Here is a 23,009-nt window from a genome sequence, read left to right as displayed (position 1 = left end):
TGTAAAATCTAAGTTCATGGAAGAACATAATATTATACATTTCTCTGCAGAATGTATAAATATTTCTAACTACTACATGTTTGAATAAGAACATCTAATTAATAAAGGGGGAATGAATGGTACTATGTAATGACGATTTCACGTTTAGGATTGTCTAGATGGGTGGGGCATCTGATCTTCCACTACAAGTTCATGCATTGTTTCTATTTCTTTTTTAAAATATTGATTTATATTAAATTTTAATTTTCATAGAAAATGTAATATTGCACAAAATTTGCACATAGTTTAGAAACACTCCTGATATATTATGTTGGTTATATATTTCGCTAAAAATAAATGTGATTTTGGAGGGGTTAACTTATTCATATTGTTGCACACACACACACACGCTCCCTCGCACGCATCCTCACACACATACACCATCACATGTATATATATATATATGAGTGTGTGTGTGTGTATGTGAGGGGCGTGTGTATATAGTATGCATATGCTTATATGCACCGTCTGTCATTCATCGGGGCCGTCTGGAGTCTGAAAGTAAAGAATTTGATCATTGTATTATCATGAAGTAATTTCATTTGTAATGATAAAGTATTAGATTCAGTCAAGATGATAGATCGAGGCATCATCCATATGCATATAAAAGTAAAATTTTACTTTGATTTTTTTTTTGTTTAGGTCTGCTTCTTACCTAACAGGTTTGCCAATATTTCCTCACGTTTTTTTTAATTGTATCATCTGGTGTCCTGTGATAGTTGAACATTTCGTCAGATTATGTTTTGTTTCCTCATCTAAAATCACATACCTGGTCCTTGGTATTTGATTTGATGTAAATGTTATTAAATCATGTTTATTGAGAGCAAAGTATATGTTGAGTAGAAATTATTCGTAGAATCAGATAAGTATCATAAATGGGAACCTGGTAAATAAAATTAGCTCAGCTGTTAACATCATCACCTTATTCATGTTAGTATGTACCTACGGTGTGAAAAATGCTATTTTGAATAACTTAATAATAGTTCATTATTCATGTCTTTTTCTTCCTTTCCCATTTAAAAGGGGAAAAAAGAGACGGGAAGCATGGAGAAATAAGACAAAATGTCATATACGTAATTCAACTCAATAACATCATATTTTCCGGCAAAAAGAAAGAAGGTTGTCCCGTGATCAAGGCAGGTTTCTAGACTAGAGCATAGGCCCTACAATGATTTAAAATTTCTACCTCCAAATTTCTCTTTGTCTAGCTATGCCTCAATTTCCCGTCTCTCTCCATATCTCGCTCTCCCTGCATATTACTGCCTTTTTCTCTCCCCACCCTCCTTTACACACGCACACTCACACGCTCAACCACGCACACTCATACCGCGTTATGTCTCTTCCTTTTCTATCACTCTCTGTCTTCCTCTGTTTATCTCTCTATTCCTTTCTCTCCCGATCTACACTCTTAAAATAGTTTGGCAAAAATGCCCAACTTTTAACCAAACCTGGGCAACATACTGTCCACACAACTATTGGTTAAACTCTGTTCAAAGTGGGTAAACTAATAATTGGGTAATAAATTTGCTCAATTGGATAATAATTGCCCAGAACACATATATTTTTTACCAACATACATTACCCAACACAGTTGACATTATGTTGCCCAACATTTTAAGTGTGTATGCATCCATGCCCCTCAAATTCTCTGTTTCTTTATTCAAATCCATTTATATTTATATATTCTTTGTCTTTTATCATATGCTTGCTGTTTTTCTCTTCCGTCCTCAGCCCCACCCCTGCTCCATCTTCTCTCAAATCGCCCCTCTGAAAGTGACTTTTAGATTTTGTAAAATGTTTCTGAGTGTACATCGATGCCCATGATGCCCCACGCTTCAGTGGCTGAAGCAGTATCATTTAGTTTGGGCTGATGTGCGTTGTGCGTACGTGAGCGCCCGATCGTCAGAGAAGCACAGACGAGAGAACAGTTTCACAAGGAGAGGTTGGAGCAGAAAATCTGAGCGTGCGCAGTGAAAGCGAAGAGACAATCTCGAGATAAAAGTATGTATCTCTTCCGAGATGTAGGATGTATATATTTTAGTTTGTCTGCCAGCTAGCTCAATCATTCGAGTAAGAGCAGGTGAAGCGAGTTGGAGGTGAAACAGCATTTATCAGTGTATCAGAGAGGGTATCCACATTTCATATACAAAGTGTTTGTATTTCAAAACTTTTATGAGCCGCGACTTTGGCTTGTTTCTCAGTTTGCCCGATTTCTTTTCTCGACTCGTTAGGGCTTATAGGTTTTGTCTCTCCAGGATTTGTTTTAAAGTTAAGTCCAGCAGAGAAAGAAGAGTAATTTCTCCTTTGGCTCGAAGCAACTGAAGGTGATTCTACATTGTAGGGACATTTGCGTATCCAGAATTCAAGCTCCAGAAAACGATTTCAATCCTGATAACAATCGCGTACCTCGGGTAACAAGCATGGATTCGGAGATTCGAATGCGGAAAGCTGAAGGTGGGAGCGAGGAGACACCGCCAGAATTCGCCCATCGGATGATGAAGACAATCAACGCAGCGACTCTCACCCTCGCCCTTAGTCTGGGGAGCGAAACGGGTCTCTTTAACGTCATCGCCACCCAGAAAGAACCACAAACCAGCAAACAGATCGCCGAATGCGCAGGCATGAAAGAACGGTGAGTTTTCCCCAACCCTGTTTATGATGGGGACATTAATTTTGTTTAGTTTTCAAAAAACAGTTCTTTTACTTTTCAAATATCATATTTATGATATTTATGCTGCATAAGAACAAGGCATCCCTTTAAATTGAAAGGCAAAACATAAATGATTTGAAAAAAAAGAAGAAAATCTTATATACACTCTATAAATTACAGGGATTTAAAATAAGTCCAGATGGACTGTAGTTAAGGACCAAGCGATTTCTGGATTTAGTTTTAATCCTAAAGACTTAAATTTAAATCTCAAATGATTGGAATTTAAATCTTTCGAGATTTAAAAATGAATCTTAAGGATTCAAACTAAATCCGGAATTCGATTGGTCCCTAACTACAGTCCATGTGAACTGATTTTAAATCCCTGTAATTTAGAGTGTAGGTGTGATGCTAGGGCCAAATATTTTCAAGCAACAGTCTGAAAGGAGACACATTTCTTACTTTACTGTAAAACAAATTTAACCTATCTGTAATTAGAGTCTAAGTTCATAATTAGAAGATAATTAAATTAATGATATTTGTGGTTTTGTTTGATTATGTTTTTTTTAATTATTTGTTTAGGGAGACTAAATCTATGTTATATAGATTATGATTTTAAGTGGACAAAGCGATGAAAGAAATCAAGCAAACTGTATAAGTTGAAGAAATAAACATTTATGTTTTACTGATGCTTTAAAAATCATTAGAATATTTTTGTATGATATGCTACAACGTTAAGCATAAAAACGAAATTGGGTTATTCAAGTAGTTAATGTAATGTTTATTGATTGTTAACATCTATTTAGATTTGATCATAAGCCTATATACTTCATCGGTAATCAATGTAGCAAGGCAACTTCACTTTCTACTCCCATACTGTAAATAAAGATACTTTCTTTCGGGTTTCTTCAACTTTGGGAAATATGTTCAATGAATCGGCTATATTCTGATGAAACTTTCACAGGAAGACAATAAAGACATTCCTTCGAGCAATAAATACCATGAGAAAAATGTTTCATTGCGTCCAAATTACCATTTCGTGATCATTAACACGTACGACGTGTTGCAGTCGAACATTATTTACCATTTTATCATCGCTAAATTGTTTTGAGCATACAACATTTCGCTATATGATTTATGTCCGAAGGGGGTTTATGGGGGGAAAAGGTGTGATGAACTTTTATGATTCTATTCCCTGTTTAAATCTCTTAAAGATGACTTGCCTACGAATTGACTGCATGCACGCTGCACATATTACATTTTAAAGTATACATTAAGTCTTTTAAAAATGGGACCTTCTGCCTTCTTACTAGGCGCTCAGCATATAGATTGGAGAAGGATTAAAAATATCATATCATGTTACGCAGGGGCCGCTGGTAGAGCAGTTTCCTAACTGAAGTGGCTACCCTGGCTAAATAAAACATTATTATCATTATTTACAAACTGCCTAATATCCCAAATGTCCCCTACTTAAACACTATAATAACGATGAACAATAACGATAATAAATTGAAGAAACAAATAAACTAGAAAAAAAAATGATAATGATAGAATAATAAACAATTCTTTATTTTTTCATAATATATGTATGTGTGTGTGGGTGTGTGTGCGTCTGTGTATATATCCACTGTAAAAAATGAAGTGCTGATTTATCACTTACAGTGCTTGTATAGTGACTGCACTACGAGTGCTGAGTTTCTAGTTAACAGTTAAACTGGAAAGTCAGCACTCGTAGTGCAGTCACTATACAAGCACTGTAAGTGCTAAATTAGCACTTACATTGAGGTAGCATTTTTTTTACAGTGTACATTATGAGGTAAACATGTATGGTAGTAAATGTTTAAAAATGAAAGTATTGTCCATTTGTTTTTCATACAGCTTAATTTCTTTTCAGAAATCCAAAATAATTTGAACATTTATATTTATTCATTTGGCTTTTATTAGCATCGAATATGGAATAATGATGAATCATGTTGTTTAGCTTAAACATCATTCCATTAAAATACTTGCCCTCATAATTGTCACGAATGTCAACCATGGTTTTATTAATCCTAACTTTGAGTTGTTATTACTGATATTTTTGCTGTCTTGATAAAGAAAAACAATAATATATAAGTAAAATAACAATAAAATAATTTAGAGTTTTTTTCTCTCAATGACATCATATTCATCATGATTTGTATTATGATAGCTATAATCATAACGTTCCTCTTTAAAAAAAATTGTCATTAACGTTAACATCTTCCTAACTAGTATTATATAGTACAAACTCTGTTCAGAATGTGAACAATGCTGTTCACTATGTGAGCCTTACAGTATATATTAGAATCTTAAACAAGAAAGTTGGATTTTTTAAATTAAATCTTCAATAAATAGACTGTTAAACGACTACTGGTAAGTTCATATAGTACAGCTTAGCTGTACAAAAAATGGAACGTGATTTTTACTGTGTATTAGTAGGAGCAGTAAAAGAAGAAGACAGGAAGAAGTTGTAGGAGTAAAAATTACATAAGGAAAAAAGAATAATTAGAACTTTACCGTTTCAACATTATGACCATGCCTCGATTTCTTGTTATTATACATGCATACTGTAAAAAATGATGTGCCGATTTAGCACTTAAAGTGCTTGTATAGTGACTGCACTACGAGTGCTGATTTTCTAGTTTAAATTTGAACTGAAATATCAGCACTCGTAGTACAGTCACTCTACAAGCATTTTAAATGCTAAATTAGCACATCATTTTTTACAGTGCACATATATCAATACTTTGATTTGGATTTTGGGCGTTTATTTATATTTATTCAAAGGTATTTCCTTCAAACATTAAGACTGGTTTTGCTTCCATATGATATGAGCCATTACAAACGGGAATGCCTCTATTTTTGTGTGAATTTCATAAAATATGTTCTTTGACCTAAGGTATACTCTCAAGTATAATATGGATTGTGACCATCTTGACTCAGTGGATATAGTTATCCGAATAATATGTTCTCCGTTAAAATCGAGTATTCAGCTCAACGCAATATCACCAATAACGTCTGAAATCTAACTCTCGATTTAATTTGTCACAGTCAACTGGAAACAACAATGCTTTGTATGGTCGTGCATAAATATATTTCACCTGCATACCCCCAAACAGTTGCTCAATCTCATAAGGAGAGTTGAACTCTCTAATAGCACAATGGATCGGGGGCTAGATTTACATGGTTTGTGAGGATTGTACTGTATTAATGCCCGTTGCGCTTGCTAATAATACTATAACGCCCACTAAATAATAGAAAAAAACTATGTCGACAAAAAAAGAGGAGATAGCATCAAAACGATTGGTGTATACAAATATTTCCTTATTGTGGCTGAGCTGTGCAGTTTTCTTTTTGGCTCGTTTTCTGTGTGTAGCCACCGCGTGAAGAAGGCAAGCAACATAACATTTGCGTTGGTCTTGCTCAATTATTATTCACTGGAAAAACAATCGATTTTATTAAAGAAAAATTTTAATCATGTTAATTATCGGGATTTTTTCCTTAATTTCTTTTGTTTGTTTTGAATGTATTTCACTCATATTGATTACATGTAAATATTTAAAAGATGTAATAATAAACCTTGATTATACGACATGAAGCTCGATTACCATAAGCAATAACGGGAAAATAATTTAGATTTGAATAATCAGACATGTTCTGTATCATGATAATTGTACAGATATAAAATAGATGTTGGTAATCATTTTATAATATCCTATCGATCACATATCATTTACCTATCTATAAAAGATTAAAATGGTTATATACATTTATGAATAAACATCTTCGTTTACGGAAATTATTTTCTGGAATAGAATGGATAGTAATGTTAAAGAAAAATCATAAAATGTGGGAGAAAGCCTTCAAGCTGATCTTGAGGTCGTCTAAATGAACCCTAAATCTTATTGATTTATTATTCGAATTAAATTGTATGAGGAGTGTAAAATAAATAATAACACTTAAAGTAACAGGCCTCGCATCTGCTGGTTGTTCCTGATATAGATTAACTATTAATTCACAAGGCTGTGCGAGCTTAACTCTTGTATTGAAGCCCAGGTTTTCCCTTTTCTAAACGGAAACTCTGCATGGGTCTTCATGTCGTAATATTAGGTTTAGTATCTCGCTTGGATGAAAAGAAGATCAAAATCAAAGTTACCCTTGGACTCGATGTTTCCAATGCATTCCCATGAATAATCAACCAATTGTTGCACCAATCAATACCTTTATTTCGAATCTAATTGTGCGATATGTCTATATCGATTAGTTTTTTTTAACTATTTATAAGATCAGCCTATTTTTATTTTCCAGTCAGACTGTGCGCGTGGTATCACAGCTACATATATTAAATGACAAAATGAATATTTTCTTTCTTTTCTCGCGCTGGGGTAATTTTTTTTCCTGACATATTAGCTTAATGATTTATGTTTGTAATTTACAGTCTTTAAAGCTGTCTAATATGATATTATAATGAGGAGGATGGTACAGTAATATTACATGGTAATATTCCACCTCATTACAATAATTATAATAAAGATAGTCAGAGCTGTGATACTAATAATTATTGAAGTAAAAATCATTTAAATAATGATGATGATATTATTACTAATCATAATTAATAATAATAATAATTAATAATAATAATAATCACAGTAATCATAATCATAATAACAACAATAATGATAATTAAAATGGCTATAATCGTAAATAATATTGATAATGATAATAACAATAATTGTAATGATAATAATTACGATGATGATAACGATGAAGGTATTTAAAATGATAATAGTATTGATTTATGACGTTTATAATTATACGTAAAAGGCATGCAGAGAAACCGTTAACTTTAAACGTATTTAATTATTCATTCAATTTCTGACTTCATCTGATAATGTGTATAACAAGTAAAATAACTATCGTATCAGTCCCCCCAAAATTAATCTTTAAGATTAATTTAAACTTTTATGGCTATGTTGTACCTCGTCTTATTTTCATGGGATTTCCAGTGTTTGTTTTTCTGATTTTACTTTATTTGATGAAATCACATTATTTTCAGCCTGGAATACCCCCTTTAACTTCAATAGTAAAAGTATTTCATCTTCGCGTCATCGTACATTCAACACGGGATTCAACAAGTACTTTGTCGCTTCGTAAGTGAGTTTAAGATCCATGATTAAAACAATAAGTTAATTAAATAATGATTATTTTTTATAATGGAACATAAATGACTGACACTTGTCGGGGAAGATAATGCAGAATCGTGAAACAACCAACACAAAATATATGCAATAATCTCACTCACATATATTACATCTATTTTTCTTATGCAAAGCCAATTTCTGATTGATTTCGTCATTCCTGGATGGCGTGCGACCAATCTTGTTTTAGTCAAGAAATGTATATTTCCTTTATTCTTGTTGTTTTTACTTTGACTACCCTGTCTTTGTCTGTCGCTCAGCCATTACCTTCGGAAGTCTCGGGCTTGTTTACATCGGTAAACACCTCTCCATTTACTCATCTTGACTCAAAACATATGTAGAAGATTTAAGCGAAAATGTAGAAGGGGTTTTGGATCGAAAGCTTGCTATACCAACGGATTGGACTCGAAGGTTGAGCGGAGAAATCAAAAAGGCAGACCAGGAATTGTTTGCGACTTGTACCACTCATATTTCGAGAGAAGAACATGTCGATTCATTTATGTTTCAAAGTGAAAACGGGTCAGAAACTTCGGAGATAAACAAGTTGAAAGCGTATATGAAATTCATCGTATGTATGGAATTCGAAGCGGGCCAGATTTCGAAACTGGTCTGCCAGTCGCCCACCCTTGTGCTGAACACGTGTCAGAGACATAACAAATTCAAACATTTTCTTTCCTTTATATGGTCTTCTGTCATTTTGTGTAACAATTGTGTTCTAATTGTGTACTGAACGATGTAAAAATGTCGAACGCTAATATGCACCATTTAGTTTTCCATTTTACGTGATAGATGCTTATTGTGTATTGAATATTTAGGCGAATGATAAATCCTACCTTTTGAAAATTCAGAAATGGAACCTAAACTGGAATGAATATAGCACTGTACAATATTCAATTATTCTCTCCACAAATGTTAAGTCGTCTGCTAATCCATCACGGGAAACGTAAAGACCTTGACCCTTGGAGAGAAAATGATTTTGTTTAATATTTCTAAAGAGAGAAATGAAAAGACGTTTAGGGTATGTTCGATGAAGTATTTCCATTTAACCCAAGTTGTGATTGAGCACTTTTCAAGCTATCATTACCTAATCAACATTTAAGGCTTCGTGGACACTGAAAAATAAATCTTTTAAAGACCCAACAATCTAAAAGAGGTTGTAATCTTTAGGACCCTACTGATTGTTTAATTGATTGTTTTCATGCTATGTTGGTTCCCCTTCATAGGTGGTTGTTTGATTTTCCCCTTTCTCTCTCTCTCTCTCTCTATATATATATATATATTACTTTTATTACATCGAAGCCATAGAACAGTTGGTTCTTGAATAAATTCATTTTGAGTGTATAATTGTGCAAAATCTATATTTCTTAAACTTGAGTATACAACTCCTAGAGTGTTAGTTATTTTCATGCGCTTTGTGGGAAAGGCTATTAGTGCATTGTTGTCATTCAATTGAATATTCAGTTTCAAAGTATAAAGGCCGATAACTTGTTACGCTGCATTTCATAAAAGAAAGATGAATCGACCTATTCAGCAATTTAAATATATCTTTGTCCATTTTGATTATGATATATGTGTTGTATAACTTGTATAGTTTCTGATCCATGTAAGAAACTCAATCTTTTCGTTGCTATTACAAACATGGTCATATAAATAAATATATTCTTTACATAATTATGATGCCTCACATAACTATCATATTTCCTTTCTTCGCAACCTTAATTGACAAAGATATATGATATTTCTTGCCGTTACGGCGGTCGTTAAGATTCAGTGTCTCTTTGGACATGTTGGAGCACAATGTGCAAAATAAGGGCCATAACGACCTCTAATATTGGTCATTTAATTCTACTTTAATCACGATTTTTTATGATTTATCGTATTTTTGCTCCTGTAACCCTGTTTTTTTACCTTAAAAAAATGCTCTTTGATAATTGCTTGCAACAAGCATTCATACATGAGCCATGGAATTATGATTTTTTTTTGTTACGGGAGGGGGCATTTAGATATGTAAGCAGTTTCTAGACTTTGGGCATATATGAAAGTAAGATATAAAGAATTTATGTATACCTTCGCAATGCCACAAAATCACGAAAACTTGATGTCTAACAGTATAGTTTTATACATGAGTTATATGTATATCAACATTGACACTGAACCCCTTATTGCCCCTTCTGAGATTGAATAGAATATAATACGAAAATATGCATGAGGAAATGGTGCCAATGAAATTATCGCCGTCTGCTTTTTTTTTCATAATGCAAACGTTGTCTGTCACCTAAACTTTGCTTTCTTTGTTTATTTACTACGTTTAATTCTCAGATAATTATCATGCTAAAATCATGACGTGTACGACGCCATATTTTCTTTTTTTAAGTTCATATCAATTTTCATTTTGTTTATATACTAAAATCCACTGGGAAACCCGAATGCTGTAACATATTTCAGGGATATATTACCCGGTACTCAGCAAATTTAAGTCTAAAAATTATTATGAAGTAAAGAGTGAAGTTGTTCGTTTTTTGGTGAAAAGCAGACAGTATGATCGTCAAAGTAAATCACCCGTTTGATCGTTTCAAACCACCTGAAGGGAAAAAATACAAACTACAAAATAAAGACTTTCGTTTGCAAATCCAAAGCCTACTGTATAATCGTCATATTTCAGTTTTGAATGCCATGGATACAATTTCTTTAAAACTTCAAACGTGATCTCACCAATCATTCAACATTCGTACCTATCATAACTGTATCTTCTACAGTAAGGTTGCCATAGCCGCCTCGTTGAGAAAATGGAAGACGATCTACGCACCAAAAGATGCTGGGGAATCATATTTTTGAAAGCGATCAGATGACCAATGGTCCTCCAGGAGATAACCTAGCCTGCTCCCCTCTCTTAGACCAAACGTATCTTGGTGCTCCTGTAGCCGGTCGAGTGATGACAATAGGCGCAATGGCGCATTGGGTGGTTCGGTCTTTTGAAAGAAACGTTTATAACCATATTACAGACAAATGAGCTCTGCTCTGGATCGGAGAAAATCAACAGATTTTGACCTGTTTTAGAATGTGATCTCTTGTTAATGAAACAAAAGCTTTACGAGAAAGAAGGCGGGTGAAATCATAAATAGTAAAACAAGATCGTTATACAGTTGAGTCTAGTTTTGTCTTTAACTTGTAAATGTGGTAGGTACATATTTATGAATTATCATTCAAAGAGCAAAAACAAAAGTTTAATTCAACCTTGATTTTTAAATCCATCCACATATATCTGAATGCAAAATCAAGGAGCAGGAGAGAATTGTCTTTATAGTCAACTATGGATTTTATTCAGGGATTATTGTCAAATACCGTGAACTAGTGAATGTTTATTGTTTTCAAAAATAGGATGAAAATGAGATAAGACTTGCATCAGTCATGTCAGTGAAAAATGGTCACTGAACCTTATGGTTGCACGTCATGACTAAAAGTCGACATTGATCTTTAATATAATAGAGCTACGCTAAATATAGTATAAACATTAACACTAATGAAATGCTATAAGTTAAAAATAAAACATCAAATCTGAGTTGATGAAAATATGCTAAATATTGATGAAATGAAAAACGCACCGATGTACTTAGCATTGAATGCAAATTTAACGGATCCATATAGGATGTATTACTGTAAGGTGATTTTGATTAGCCCTTAATCTGTGACGTCAAATTTTATTTGAGCTTCAATGGCGCAGAATTACCTAGGTGAGTTTGTGCCACCTCTTATAACTCTTTATTTATCCGATGCCATATCCATATGTACAATAGTACACGTAAATATTAGCGTCAGCGTCTCGCTCTATTTATAAACATCAAGGACACCGCAGAATAAAATGATTATCCACAAGATAATAATTAAAATGGTTGATCCTTCGTTGAGTTGTCAGTATACAAAGAATTTGTATCAGATGAAGGTAGAAGGATACATCCAAAGACTTCAATACACTTCCCGTAGTACCTCTCCAAATAAAGCACGAGTTAAAACAAGTATATATGTGTCTGTATATGTTTCATCCTTTCTGTTGGTATGCTTATAGTATTGTTTATTTGGAAAGAATTAAATACATGTCACAATACGAATTCAGGCAGATAGTAATTACATATTATTGGAAATAAACTAATCCCAGTTCGTATTTTTTTTATCATTTACATACGTACCTTTTAACGGAGCTCCATGATAAAACATTATTTCATACATGCTGGTATTTTGTGAAACATTTGTAGACATAGACTACCTTCTTTCATCCCAGAATGTGGATGGATAATGGATACAATAAGAATGGGATGGTCGTCCAGAAGAGTTTTACGTTGCGAAGTTCTCGAGCGGATTTATCTAATTTAGATATGACCTTAAATGAGGGATTCTCTTCCGGTAGGTTCAGCATCCGGGTTACAGAGTAGCTCTTTTGCAGACTCAGTGTCATAGGCGGCGAGCCAGTTGGGGCATGGATCTGTAACATCATTGGGGAGGGGGAGATAGGCGTATCGCAGTGTCCTTCTCAAATTTTGTACAGCAGCCTATGGGAGAGGAATTTTCTTATCCACCTCCCCGGACCAACCCAACTGAGGTTATATATTGCATTGCAAATTCGAATTTCATATGTCTTTTAAGTATCCTCTGTTATTCCCCCCCCCCCCCCCCCCGATGTTATAGAAAGATAGAGTTACATGCCACTCGGTCTCTTTCCCAAATTTTCATTCGTTCATATCTCGACATTTCAAGCTCCTACCTTTCTTTTGTTTCTTGTCCTTCACGCAGATTTGCGACTTCTTTTTTATTCAAAGTGTAGTGAATGAAAAGTGTAATTTCCATTTTTCATTCCAAACAGAATTATTTCGCCAACCCTTGTTTTCACATAACCGCCCACTTAGCCGTACTTCTGAATAAATGTGCTCCTTGGATTTCTTCAGAATATCTATGAAACTAAACCTGAATCACCAAGAAGATAATAAAGTAATGTTCGACTCTAAACCATTAAACCATGTGCCCGCTAATGTGCTATCATGGCGAGATCCGCTGAAAAGGAATGCTTATTTCACTTTGTATTTCCCGTGGGCATGTCTGTGAGACTCATCCAAAGCTGTGCCCCTCTTCTTTTGTCGTCCGTCGAAATCTTTCTCAAATACACGATCATGTTCTGATCAGGATGTTCTGTGCCTCTGATGCCGAGGATTATTCCATGTTCCTAATCTCGTCATACTTCACAACATATTAGCGCAAGCATGAAGTCTCCATTTTAAGGTATTTCCCTTAATTTCCGCCGTTATACCGCGTAGTATCGAGGTTACACGAAATTGCCCTTGATTCAAAGACAAGCCAACCAGACAACCAGGCCGTGGCGTCATTTAGGGAATTCACCAGCATCATGTTGATATGTATTCTGACAGAAAGGGAGAAAAATAACGATTTCCCATTTAGATACATCGCTGGGGTACAAATTAAAAATAGTGGTTGACTGGGTTTCATCATCATTTCTTCATTTCTTGGCTTTAATAGGCAGGTTCCTGAATCTTATCTATATGTATGTCTGTGTTCTGACTATTCCATTCCTGGAATTTCAAGTACTTCGGGTGATCATTTGATGCGAATAATCATTACAATAAGGTTACCAAGGATCTCGGCTCGAACTTACATTCAACTTTTTAAGATGATAGTCTGATAAATTCTGAAATCGTTGTCAACGCTTTGTAACGACATTCTGCAGAGTTTAAATGACTATCATCATTACTGATGTTATTATCATGACTACCACCACTAGGCCTACCTCTAATGATGATAATGACCAGAGTAAGATTAATTATGCTAATTTTACTATTATAGTTTCCAATACTACTACTACTACTACTACTACTACTGCTGCTGCTGCTACTATTATGATAATGATAGTGATTATCATTATCGATTATATCATCATTACCGTCGTTACGATAATTGTGACTTCAGTACGACTACAACAACACCTTAACTACTTCGTGATTGCTGAAATGCCTGTAATTTAGTTATTCTGGAAGTATCATATTTCTTCTTTGTCGGTATTCCGTGAGTTCACATTCTGCAAACATGAAAAACCTTCATATCTTTTTTATGAGAAGTCAGTGTCTTAACAAAAGTTACTAGCAAATATGATATTAGATTAATGAATCTGTCAATCATTATTCCATTGCATTATCATTTGTAATTATTTAACAAAGACATGTCAATGGCAAAACAGGTATTTTTGAGGTATTTGAAATAATTTGCAATGAGTGAATTGTAATTCTATTGGAGATTGACGTTTGTTTGATAGTGCACTTAATTTCTCGTTATCAAACGATCTGAACAACCTGTTTTATTGACAGCGTCAAAACTTGACATATAACATAACAAAATAAGTGAAAGGTCAATAGTTAATATCTGCATGCGGCCACATCAAACATATATTTTATGACTTTCTCGGCTGTGGATATATGGATAATAGCAATTGAATAGATTAAACGTATGTTTATTCTAACCTAAAACATCTTTTGCTCCATAGAAATATTGAGGATTTTAACGTTCGTTGGTTTTGAGATTACGAAATTGAGGACTAGCTGAATTGAAGTAATGAGAAAAGAAAATGTCATTAGTGTACAGATGGCAATAGAAAGTAAGTGATATCGCTCAAGTTCAATGCCAAATGTAACATTTCAGACGACCTTTATATGTAACATGTTGTGAATTATCGAATATGATCCTAGAACTTTAGAAAGGTATATAAATACTGGTTCAGTATTATTGTTATTATTATTATGATAATTATTATTATCATTATTATTATTAGTAGTAGTATCATCATAATCATCATAAATTTTATTATTATTATCATTATCATCAGTAGGAGTAGAAGTAGTAGTAGTATTAAAAGTAGCAATCAGCAGCAGCAGTAGTAGTGGTATTAGTAGTAGCAGTAGTAATATACAGCAGACCCCCCCCCCCACCAAAAAATAAGAAAAATAAGTTAATAATAATGATTTATAAAATAAGACAAGTGGAATGCCTCTGGCCGTCTCACCTGCATCACGCGGTTCAATATAGCAGCAGTGCTGACTTTGAATACTACTCTAACTCGCACAAGATGTTCAGTGATACATGGTTACTCTTATGTCCACTTTTTATGAACTAGACCAATAAACTTACAGAGATATGATGGTTATTCAACAAAAAACCCCAACATGGCCAAAGTTCATTGACCTTACATGACCTTTGACCTTGATCATGTGACCTGAAACTCGAACAGGATGTTCAGTGATACTTGATTACTCTTATGTACAAGTTTCATGAATCAGATCCATAAACTTTCAAAGTTATGACGGTAATTCAACAGATACACCCAATTCGGCCAAAGTTCATTGACCTTTGACCTTGGTCATGCGACTTGAAACGCGCACAGGATGTTCAGTGATACTTGATTACTCTAATGTCCAGGTTTAATGAACTAGACCAATAAACTTTCAAAGTTATGATGGTAATTCAACAGATACCCCCGATTCGGCCAAAGTTCATTGACCCTAAATGACCTTTGACCTTAATCATGAGAACTGAAACTTGCACAAAATTTTCAGTGATGCTTGATTACTATTATGTCCAAGTTTCATGAATCAGATCCATAAACTTTCAAAGTTATGATGGGAATTCAACAGATATCCCCAATTCGGCCAAAGTTCATTGACCCTAAATGACCTTTGACCTTGGTCATGTGACGTGAAACTCATGCAGGATGTTCATTGATACTTGATTAACCTTATGTCCAAGTTTCATGAACTAGGTCCATATATTTTCTAAGTTATGATGACATTTCAAAAACTTAATCTCAGGTTAAGATTTCGATGTTGATTCATCCAACATGGTCTAAGTTCATTGACCCTAAATGACCTTTGACCTTGGTCAGGTGACATGAAACTCTCATAGGATGTTCAGTAATACTTGATTAAACTTATGGTCAAGTTTTATTAACTAGGTCCATATACTTTCTAAGTTATGACGTCATTTCAAAAACTTAACCTCAGGTTAAGATTTGATGTTGACGCCGCCGCCGCCGTCGGAAAAGCGACGCCTATAGTTTCACTTTGCTTCGCAGGTGAGACAAAAACAAGGAAAACAAATAAGAATAAATGCATGAATGAAAGTTAGAAAAATTCAAAATGAACAAACTAAATATAAAATAATTAAACAAATTAATTGATTAATGTTGGTGGCGAAATAGAAGCAGCAGGAAGATCGGAAATACAACTCAGCCCCGTGATGTTTTACCATTCATGTACATGAATACTTAAACATGTCAAAGGTTTCGTAGTGTAATTTTACGCGAAAAACTACATATTGGATGAATTACTGTCAATTATTCAAGTGAATTATTCACTTAAACAAGTTTTGCAGAGGATGGGATTTGGAATTTACTTTACTTAGTGACTGGACATTGCTAGAACCTCGACAAGGGTCTCAGTAGAGGTCAAACCTAATAATAATCACCTAAATGACGTCATGATGTAACCAACGACACTAATTGATTTCAGGTGCATAACCTGACAACCCCTATCTCCCTTGCTCTCCATTTTACTTCCTCATTCACAAAAGGATAGAAATGGGGCTCCGGCGGAAAAATTGGAATATGAGGGTTTGAATACAAAGCAACAAACCAAGGCACCGAATTAAGACAAAACTTGAGTAACATCCCACGAAATGCGGTTGACAATTTCCTCAGGTAATTTGAAAAGGTCCATGTCATAATAATCTTATACGGAGTATCTAGATCAAGTCTCTTCGCAACGACAGAGGGAGAAAAGAATAAAAATCCACTTGTTGTGATCTGGATTTACTTCCTTGTTGGATGATATGCTTGTCATCTTCAAGAATAGAAAATATGATTTCTTGAGGTTTTTTTTCTTCTTAATAGTTAATAAGACTGCCATTGAATTTGAGGAAGTCATCCCACATTGCAACAATCATGTTGACTACATCCATCCATGTAACTGTCGAATTAACTCTTTCCTACATGTACTAAACGACAAGGCACGCAATGTTATGATTTCTAACAGGTAGCTCCGGTCGTGAAAAATGACAGGCGTTCTTATTATATTTCCCTTAATAAATTTGAAATTAAATTACAAAAAGGGATTCGAACAGGGAAGCAAGACAAAAAACGAAGACTGTGACTAATGTAAAATGAAAACAAGGTTAGATTGTTTCCATCTCGGTTCTGTGCTTGTTTGTGTATGATATTCAGGGGAATGTAATCTTTATATTAAAACATAATTTCAAATTTTACACTATTTGATTGTGTGCTGGTATGGTTTTATAGTTTGCATCATTCCCCCAACTTCGGTATTTTATGATCAACCTATCTCCACACGCGGTGTACATCAATGTCAACATCATGTACTCATTTTCAAAACAGATTTCTTTAACCACAAGGGATCAATCTTGTAAAAACGTTCAACACTAACTTCTTTATAATGGTTAGCAGGCTCTTGTCATCTTCGCATGGATGTGAAAGAAATCATTATTTTCGTCGTTGACCTTGAAGTTCTTTTCAATTGATCTTTCAGGAATATGACCTGTCAAAAGCGTTACAAAAATCACTTTTAACCGGTATGGAGTTTCCTCGTTCATTCATTTCAAATCTTGGGCGACCTCTCGCCCCCTACGCCTGGCAAAAAGTATTTCAAGTGGTATTATAAATCGATATATCTTTTATTTTGTGTAGGAATCATCCATTGTTAGAGTTTGAGAATTGGTATTTTCCAAAGATCAAGAAACCACAAAAAATAAGAAAGCCCGGTAAAGGACATATTTTTTCCTTTTTTTTCTTCACACCTGCCTTGTATTTCAACTCAGTGGAAATTAATAGTACATCAACCTTTTCCACTGACTTGCCCAATTGATTAAAAACAAGTATACGAATTGGTAAAATAGAAGAATCTCACATTGAATGCAAAGAAAACTGAATTGATCGTATTTGGTTCACAAATGAAATTGGCCAAACTTGAGAAGAACATTTGCATTAGACTTAACCAACAGCAAATTGTACAGGTCTACAATCACAGATACTTCGGAGTATGGCTAGATCCAACATTATTTTGGAAAGAACATGTGACAAAAACAAGTGAAAAATAGAATCGAGAATAGCATTTCTTGGTTGTTCGAGAAGATACCTCTGGAAGGATTAAAACTCATTGCTAATGCATTAATGTTACCTCTGTTTGAATACTGTAGTAATGCCTGGTCAAGTTGTGCTCAGAACACAAAAGATATCATGATTAAACAAAACAAAAAATGGCGAGAGTAATTTTGGGAGACAATCTCAGAACTCTTATCCAAATTAATTCAAACAATTTGAAATGGGTTCCCATCGAAGATAGATGGAAATATTTTAAATGTTAAATGATATTTTCTGTTTTCCTTAATCAAAATCCAGCCTATTTGTTTTAATACATATCTATAAAAAAAGAAACTTTACATAGTATTCGTACTTGGAGTGCCAGGTTTGATTTTGCCCAGAGTTCGAACGGAAATGGGCAAACAAAGTTTTTCTTTTGCTGGTGCATTAATTTGGAATAATCTACCTAACTTTTTAAGAAATGCCCAATCCGAATCTTCATTTAGTCTTTTATTTTGGCGTTGTAATAGTCTTAATGTATAAACTGGCCCTTTGTATTGTTCTTTTGTTTAGTTTGTTTGTCTCAACTTGCACTGTACACCTTTTATACCCATGTTTGTTATGTTTGTATTCTTGTAGGGCCTCCAAGGACAAGAGTATACCAATTACTGATAGAGCCAACCTACTAAAAATTAAATATATAAATGAATAAATAAATAAACTGATATATTTACTTATGTGAGTGGCATATACAGATTGTTCCTCAACAAAAGATATTTGATCGTCAAGAATATCGAGTTTGTACGGTAGATATGAAACGAAAACGAGCAACTCATCTTGGGATATTAAGTGACGAACTAATTTGTTTCCATCTTCATAAGATAAATGAATTAAATCCTTCTAATATTAAATAACTTTACTTGTGCAGCCAGGGGAAAGCGGTCATGTCCCCAACCCAAAATGAGAAAAAGAGGAACAAAAAGAAAGACAATATATCATTTTAATCTATATACATCACATAATCTATATACATCTTTTTAATCTATATACATCAAATTATTGTACGAACTGGGTAATATCACTGGTTGAAAGGGGACACCTAACTCGGCTTCTTCGCCTGCTCACATTCTCCGTTCTACAAAAACCAATAATATAGTGGTTATAGTGGAAAGCTCTGAGTTGTTCTTTTGTAATTTCTATTAATACCCTCTCCATGTTCATACATGTAAATCACATTGTTACCTTAATTCATGTGTTTTTATTTTCATGTAAATATTGATGTTTGCTATATGCCAAAGACCTCCTTGCCTTACGGTTCGAAAAACTAATAAAAGAAAAGCCATATTGTAGACTAATCTAATAAAATAGGGAATAAATTAATAAGTGAATGCAGAGATTAATAAATGAATGCGTGAATAAACACGTTAGTTCAGATATATAGATATGCATCCGATACATTATTGGTTTTTGTAAACTGTGCATTATTTTGCTTAAACAAATACAAACCCACACACACCCAACCACGAACGCAGACATATTTTCACCGCCTGACATGCAACCATTAAACATTCTTTTGAAGTTATCAAGCTAAATTCCGTACTCTCATCAGGGAGAGTATTTTAGCTCCATAATCCCACGATGATACATTGTTCGTTTTAGCAAATAATGTTTTATATTGCACTTCATATTCATACAGTTTTCGACGTTCATCGTAGAAAAGAGGATTTCAATTTTGTGTCCTTCTTATTTTAGTTATTCCCTCCCCTGAAAGACTCACGCTGTGATTCCATGTCGTGAATTGGGTTATGCGGACCACACTTTAGGTAAACCGCTGCTCCAAATGAAAATATTGAACGATTAAATATCACTTATTTCATGTGGATATAATGAGTAACCCGGAGGGGGAAAGCGGTCACAAATTTCTGGCTTGTGTAGGATTCATATTATTTTTTTCGGAAAATCTCTCACTAGATTTTATTTTGTTGGGGAAAGCTGAAAGGTGATTATTTGCCTTTTGTCGTTCCGCATATGAACTATTTTAATACATAAGGAAAGCATGTACATTTATGTGAGAAAAAGACCAACTATGGAACTCTTTAAAAGAACAATTTAACCATCTTCGGTAGAGTACCTGCATTGCCTTGACAATGACAATGGCTGTTGTTTCATTAGACAAATGTCAACTTGATTCATAATATATTTGGGACAAAATCACAAGAACCTAACGGTATTAAAATCGCTCTGTTCTGATGATTACGCGCATCAAGTCTTCGACGGATCATTTTTAGTACACAGTCCAACGCACTAGATTTTAAAAAGACAAAAACAAAGCACTTTTATTATGGAGTTATGGGCCTGTCGGACAGTAGACCTACGTTAATCATGGTGATCATTCTTATTTATATAGCGTCATCAGTACGACTAAGATGCTTTTATCAAAATAGAGTAGCTTTAATTGCTATAAAATCACTGTAAACACCGCTTTTCACATCTCTCCTTCTCTATACCTGTATAGATAGGGAGAAAATATTTTTTTACGATCAAATATTGTGTCAATATTTATATGACGTCCGACAAAAGTGGATGAAAACAAGTTGTTGGCCAGGGAGTCCCTCAAATAGGAGGCAGTATTTAACGAATCCTCCCGATTGGCAACAAAACGTATAGGCTATGAAAACAAACTTGATTTATCCTGGGTTGTAGTTTAAAACGTCCTTATTACACGCAATGTTAAGAGCGTGTATTGTGATGATATAAATAAGATAACATTCACAATGACTTATGGGGTACTTTACCGACCCAGGGCCATTTGTCAGTATATAATGTCAAGTTTATGGCACTTCAAAATTTTATTGTTGGCATCATCCTCTTCATCACCAACCAAATGGTATAAATCATTGTATTTCTTTTACGAGGATTGTATAGAGTTGAGTCGCTCGCGATATCAAGGAGTTTCGCAACCACTGCTTAGACGCTTTCTGGCACGTAGAGAATCTATTGTCAAAAGGACTTCATGATAAAGAAGTCTTTGTCAAAAAATCGACTCCGGACAACGACATATTTGCAATTTTTCGTCAGCTCCGAATCCTAGGACGACCAGCTGTCCCGGTTCACCAAGTTTTGACAAAGACCTCTCAGGTGTGCATTGGGATCTGACGGGCACTTTCAATAGATTTACTGTGTTGTAGAATCCGTCCTCGTTTTAATTGCGAAAACTCCCTTCTGTCTGTACAAGATATCGTGTGTACCACCTGCGATGTCTTAATTGGTAAAAATAGTCCCCTCGTTACATTGGAAAGTCGATTATAAGATAGATAGTGTTTAACTTAAAAGCACACCTCACCAAACTGATCTGAAAGCTATCCGTTTACCTTTCTTTTTACGAAGTGGAGTTACCTATAAGGTAATCTTGAACTAAGTGTGTCAAAATCACCCGTCAAGACATTCAGACTTTATTATCTGATAACAAATATAAAGGTATCATTGTTTCACAGGCTGTTCTGGTTTTAAATGATGAAAGAATGGAATTAATGCATCGACCAAATAGAGGCTGGTATGCAAAAGAGTGTATCATGCAGAAATTTAAAGGAAACATTGTCATTTGCTGTATAAATGACTTGATATAATATCTTATATTACGATTCACTAACATTTCTGTTTGTAAGGACAGTGAGGTCAACCTATTGGCTGTCGACTGCCAACTATTACAAACACATACTGCGAATGTAACAATGAAAGGCTAATGGATTGAGCATACGTGATGAATTCAAATGAATGAAATCAGTGATAGGTTAAGTTGGGAACCCCTTGTGTAGCTGTACTTTGGTCTATGGACTAAGTTGGTGGGTTCCACACCCACGCTTGGGGCTCAAATGGTGCCTAAGTTGGTAAGTAATACCCTTGGTAATATGTTTGGTAGCTCGGGTATCGGTGAGGACCATTGTAATGATACCTTGACTAACAAACTTGAAGGAACTCTTCAAGAATTTGAACTTTCAGGAATAACCGTCATATGCTGTGCAGGGATTTAAAAGACAACTCCTTTCCTTTCTTTTCTTTTATGTTCTTCATATACAATTTTCTCCCAATATTCCTACCCTTGTCTTTGCCTTAATCAGTTACCCTGTAACTCATGAATACATACAGGTAAAGAATGCATACATAGAGGTCATTGCTTAAGGTTTCGAATTTGATATGTTTCAATTTTTCGGAACCTACATCACAAAAGAATCGAACAGAGGAGGAATTCCATATTGATCACTACCACAGAATGAACACTCTAAAAACAAATCAGTCAAAAAATTACTGGTTAATAGGGTCAGCTGGGAGCAACTGTTATTCTAGTCATATTTTACTACAAATGAGTTATTTCTGACTTGCATATATGTCAGAAATATGAATATCAGTGATTGCCATATCAGTTGCTCCCAGCTGACTACTGGTCTAGTCAATTTGACTGATTTGTTTTAAGAGTGAAGGGGAAAATTGCATCTGAAAAACCCTTTTTTTCGTTCATTCTTCGTGCAACCTATTTAATTTGTAGCAATCGAAAAATACCCCCTACTTTTCCAGTCTTCTATAAAAAGATTCCACGTGAAGACAAGTCATTAATCCTCTTCAAGATTTCAGAAAGAAATATGGAGCGTCTGATCAACGATTCCTGTGTAATTTGTATGTAGGACAGGGAGAGATGAATAATAACAATTATAATATGGGTTAGTATGCCGGTCGGCCGAAAAACAAGTCTCGTCTCTTTCTCGCTTCCCCGCCGGATGTACTTGTGAAGCTAGCCTGCAGACGATTGGGGATCGCGTGAAGGTACAGATCCCGCCAAAAATGGGTTCAAGTATATCACAAATAGATCTAGTTCATCGCTCTGGCCGCGAGCGAATCTTGTCTGGAAGATAGGGGTGTAAGGTAGATCGACTGATAATGGCTCAAAAAGAACACTTCAAATCAATAG

General features: G+C 34.6%; 1 protein-coding gene across 1 annotated transcript in view; it reads left to right on the top strand.

The window, feature by feature from the left end:
* Positions 1–2,287: 2,287 nt before the first annotated feature.
* Positions 2,288–23,009, top strand: part of LOC121415801 (uncharacterized S-adenosylmethionine-dependent methyltransferase Rv2258c-like) — a 35,213-nt gene continuing 14,491 nt past the window's right edge. The window contains exon 1 of the mRNA XM_041609133.1: positions 2,288–2,671. Coding sequence (XP_041465067.1) covers positions 2,460–2,671 — 212 coding nt within the window. The 5' untranslated portion in view covers positions 2,288–2,459. The remainder of the gene's footprint in view (positions 2,672–23,009) is intronic.

Source organism: Lytechinus variegatus, chromosome 5 (genome assembly GCF_018143015.1).
Source record: "Lytechinus variegatus isolate NC3 chromosome 5, Lvar_3.0, whole genome shotgun sequence".
NCBI classification, from domain to species: Eukaryota; Metazoa; Echinodermata; class Echinoidea; order Temnopleuroida; family Toxopneustidae; genus Lytechinus; species Lytechinus variegatus.
Note: the sequence above shows the minus strand (reverse complement) of the source record. Positions and strands in the feature narration are given on the sequence as shown.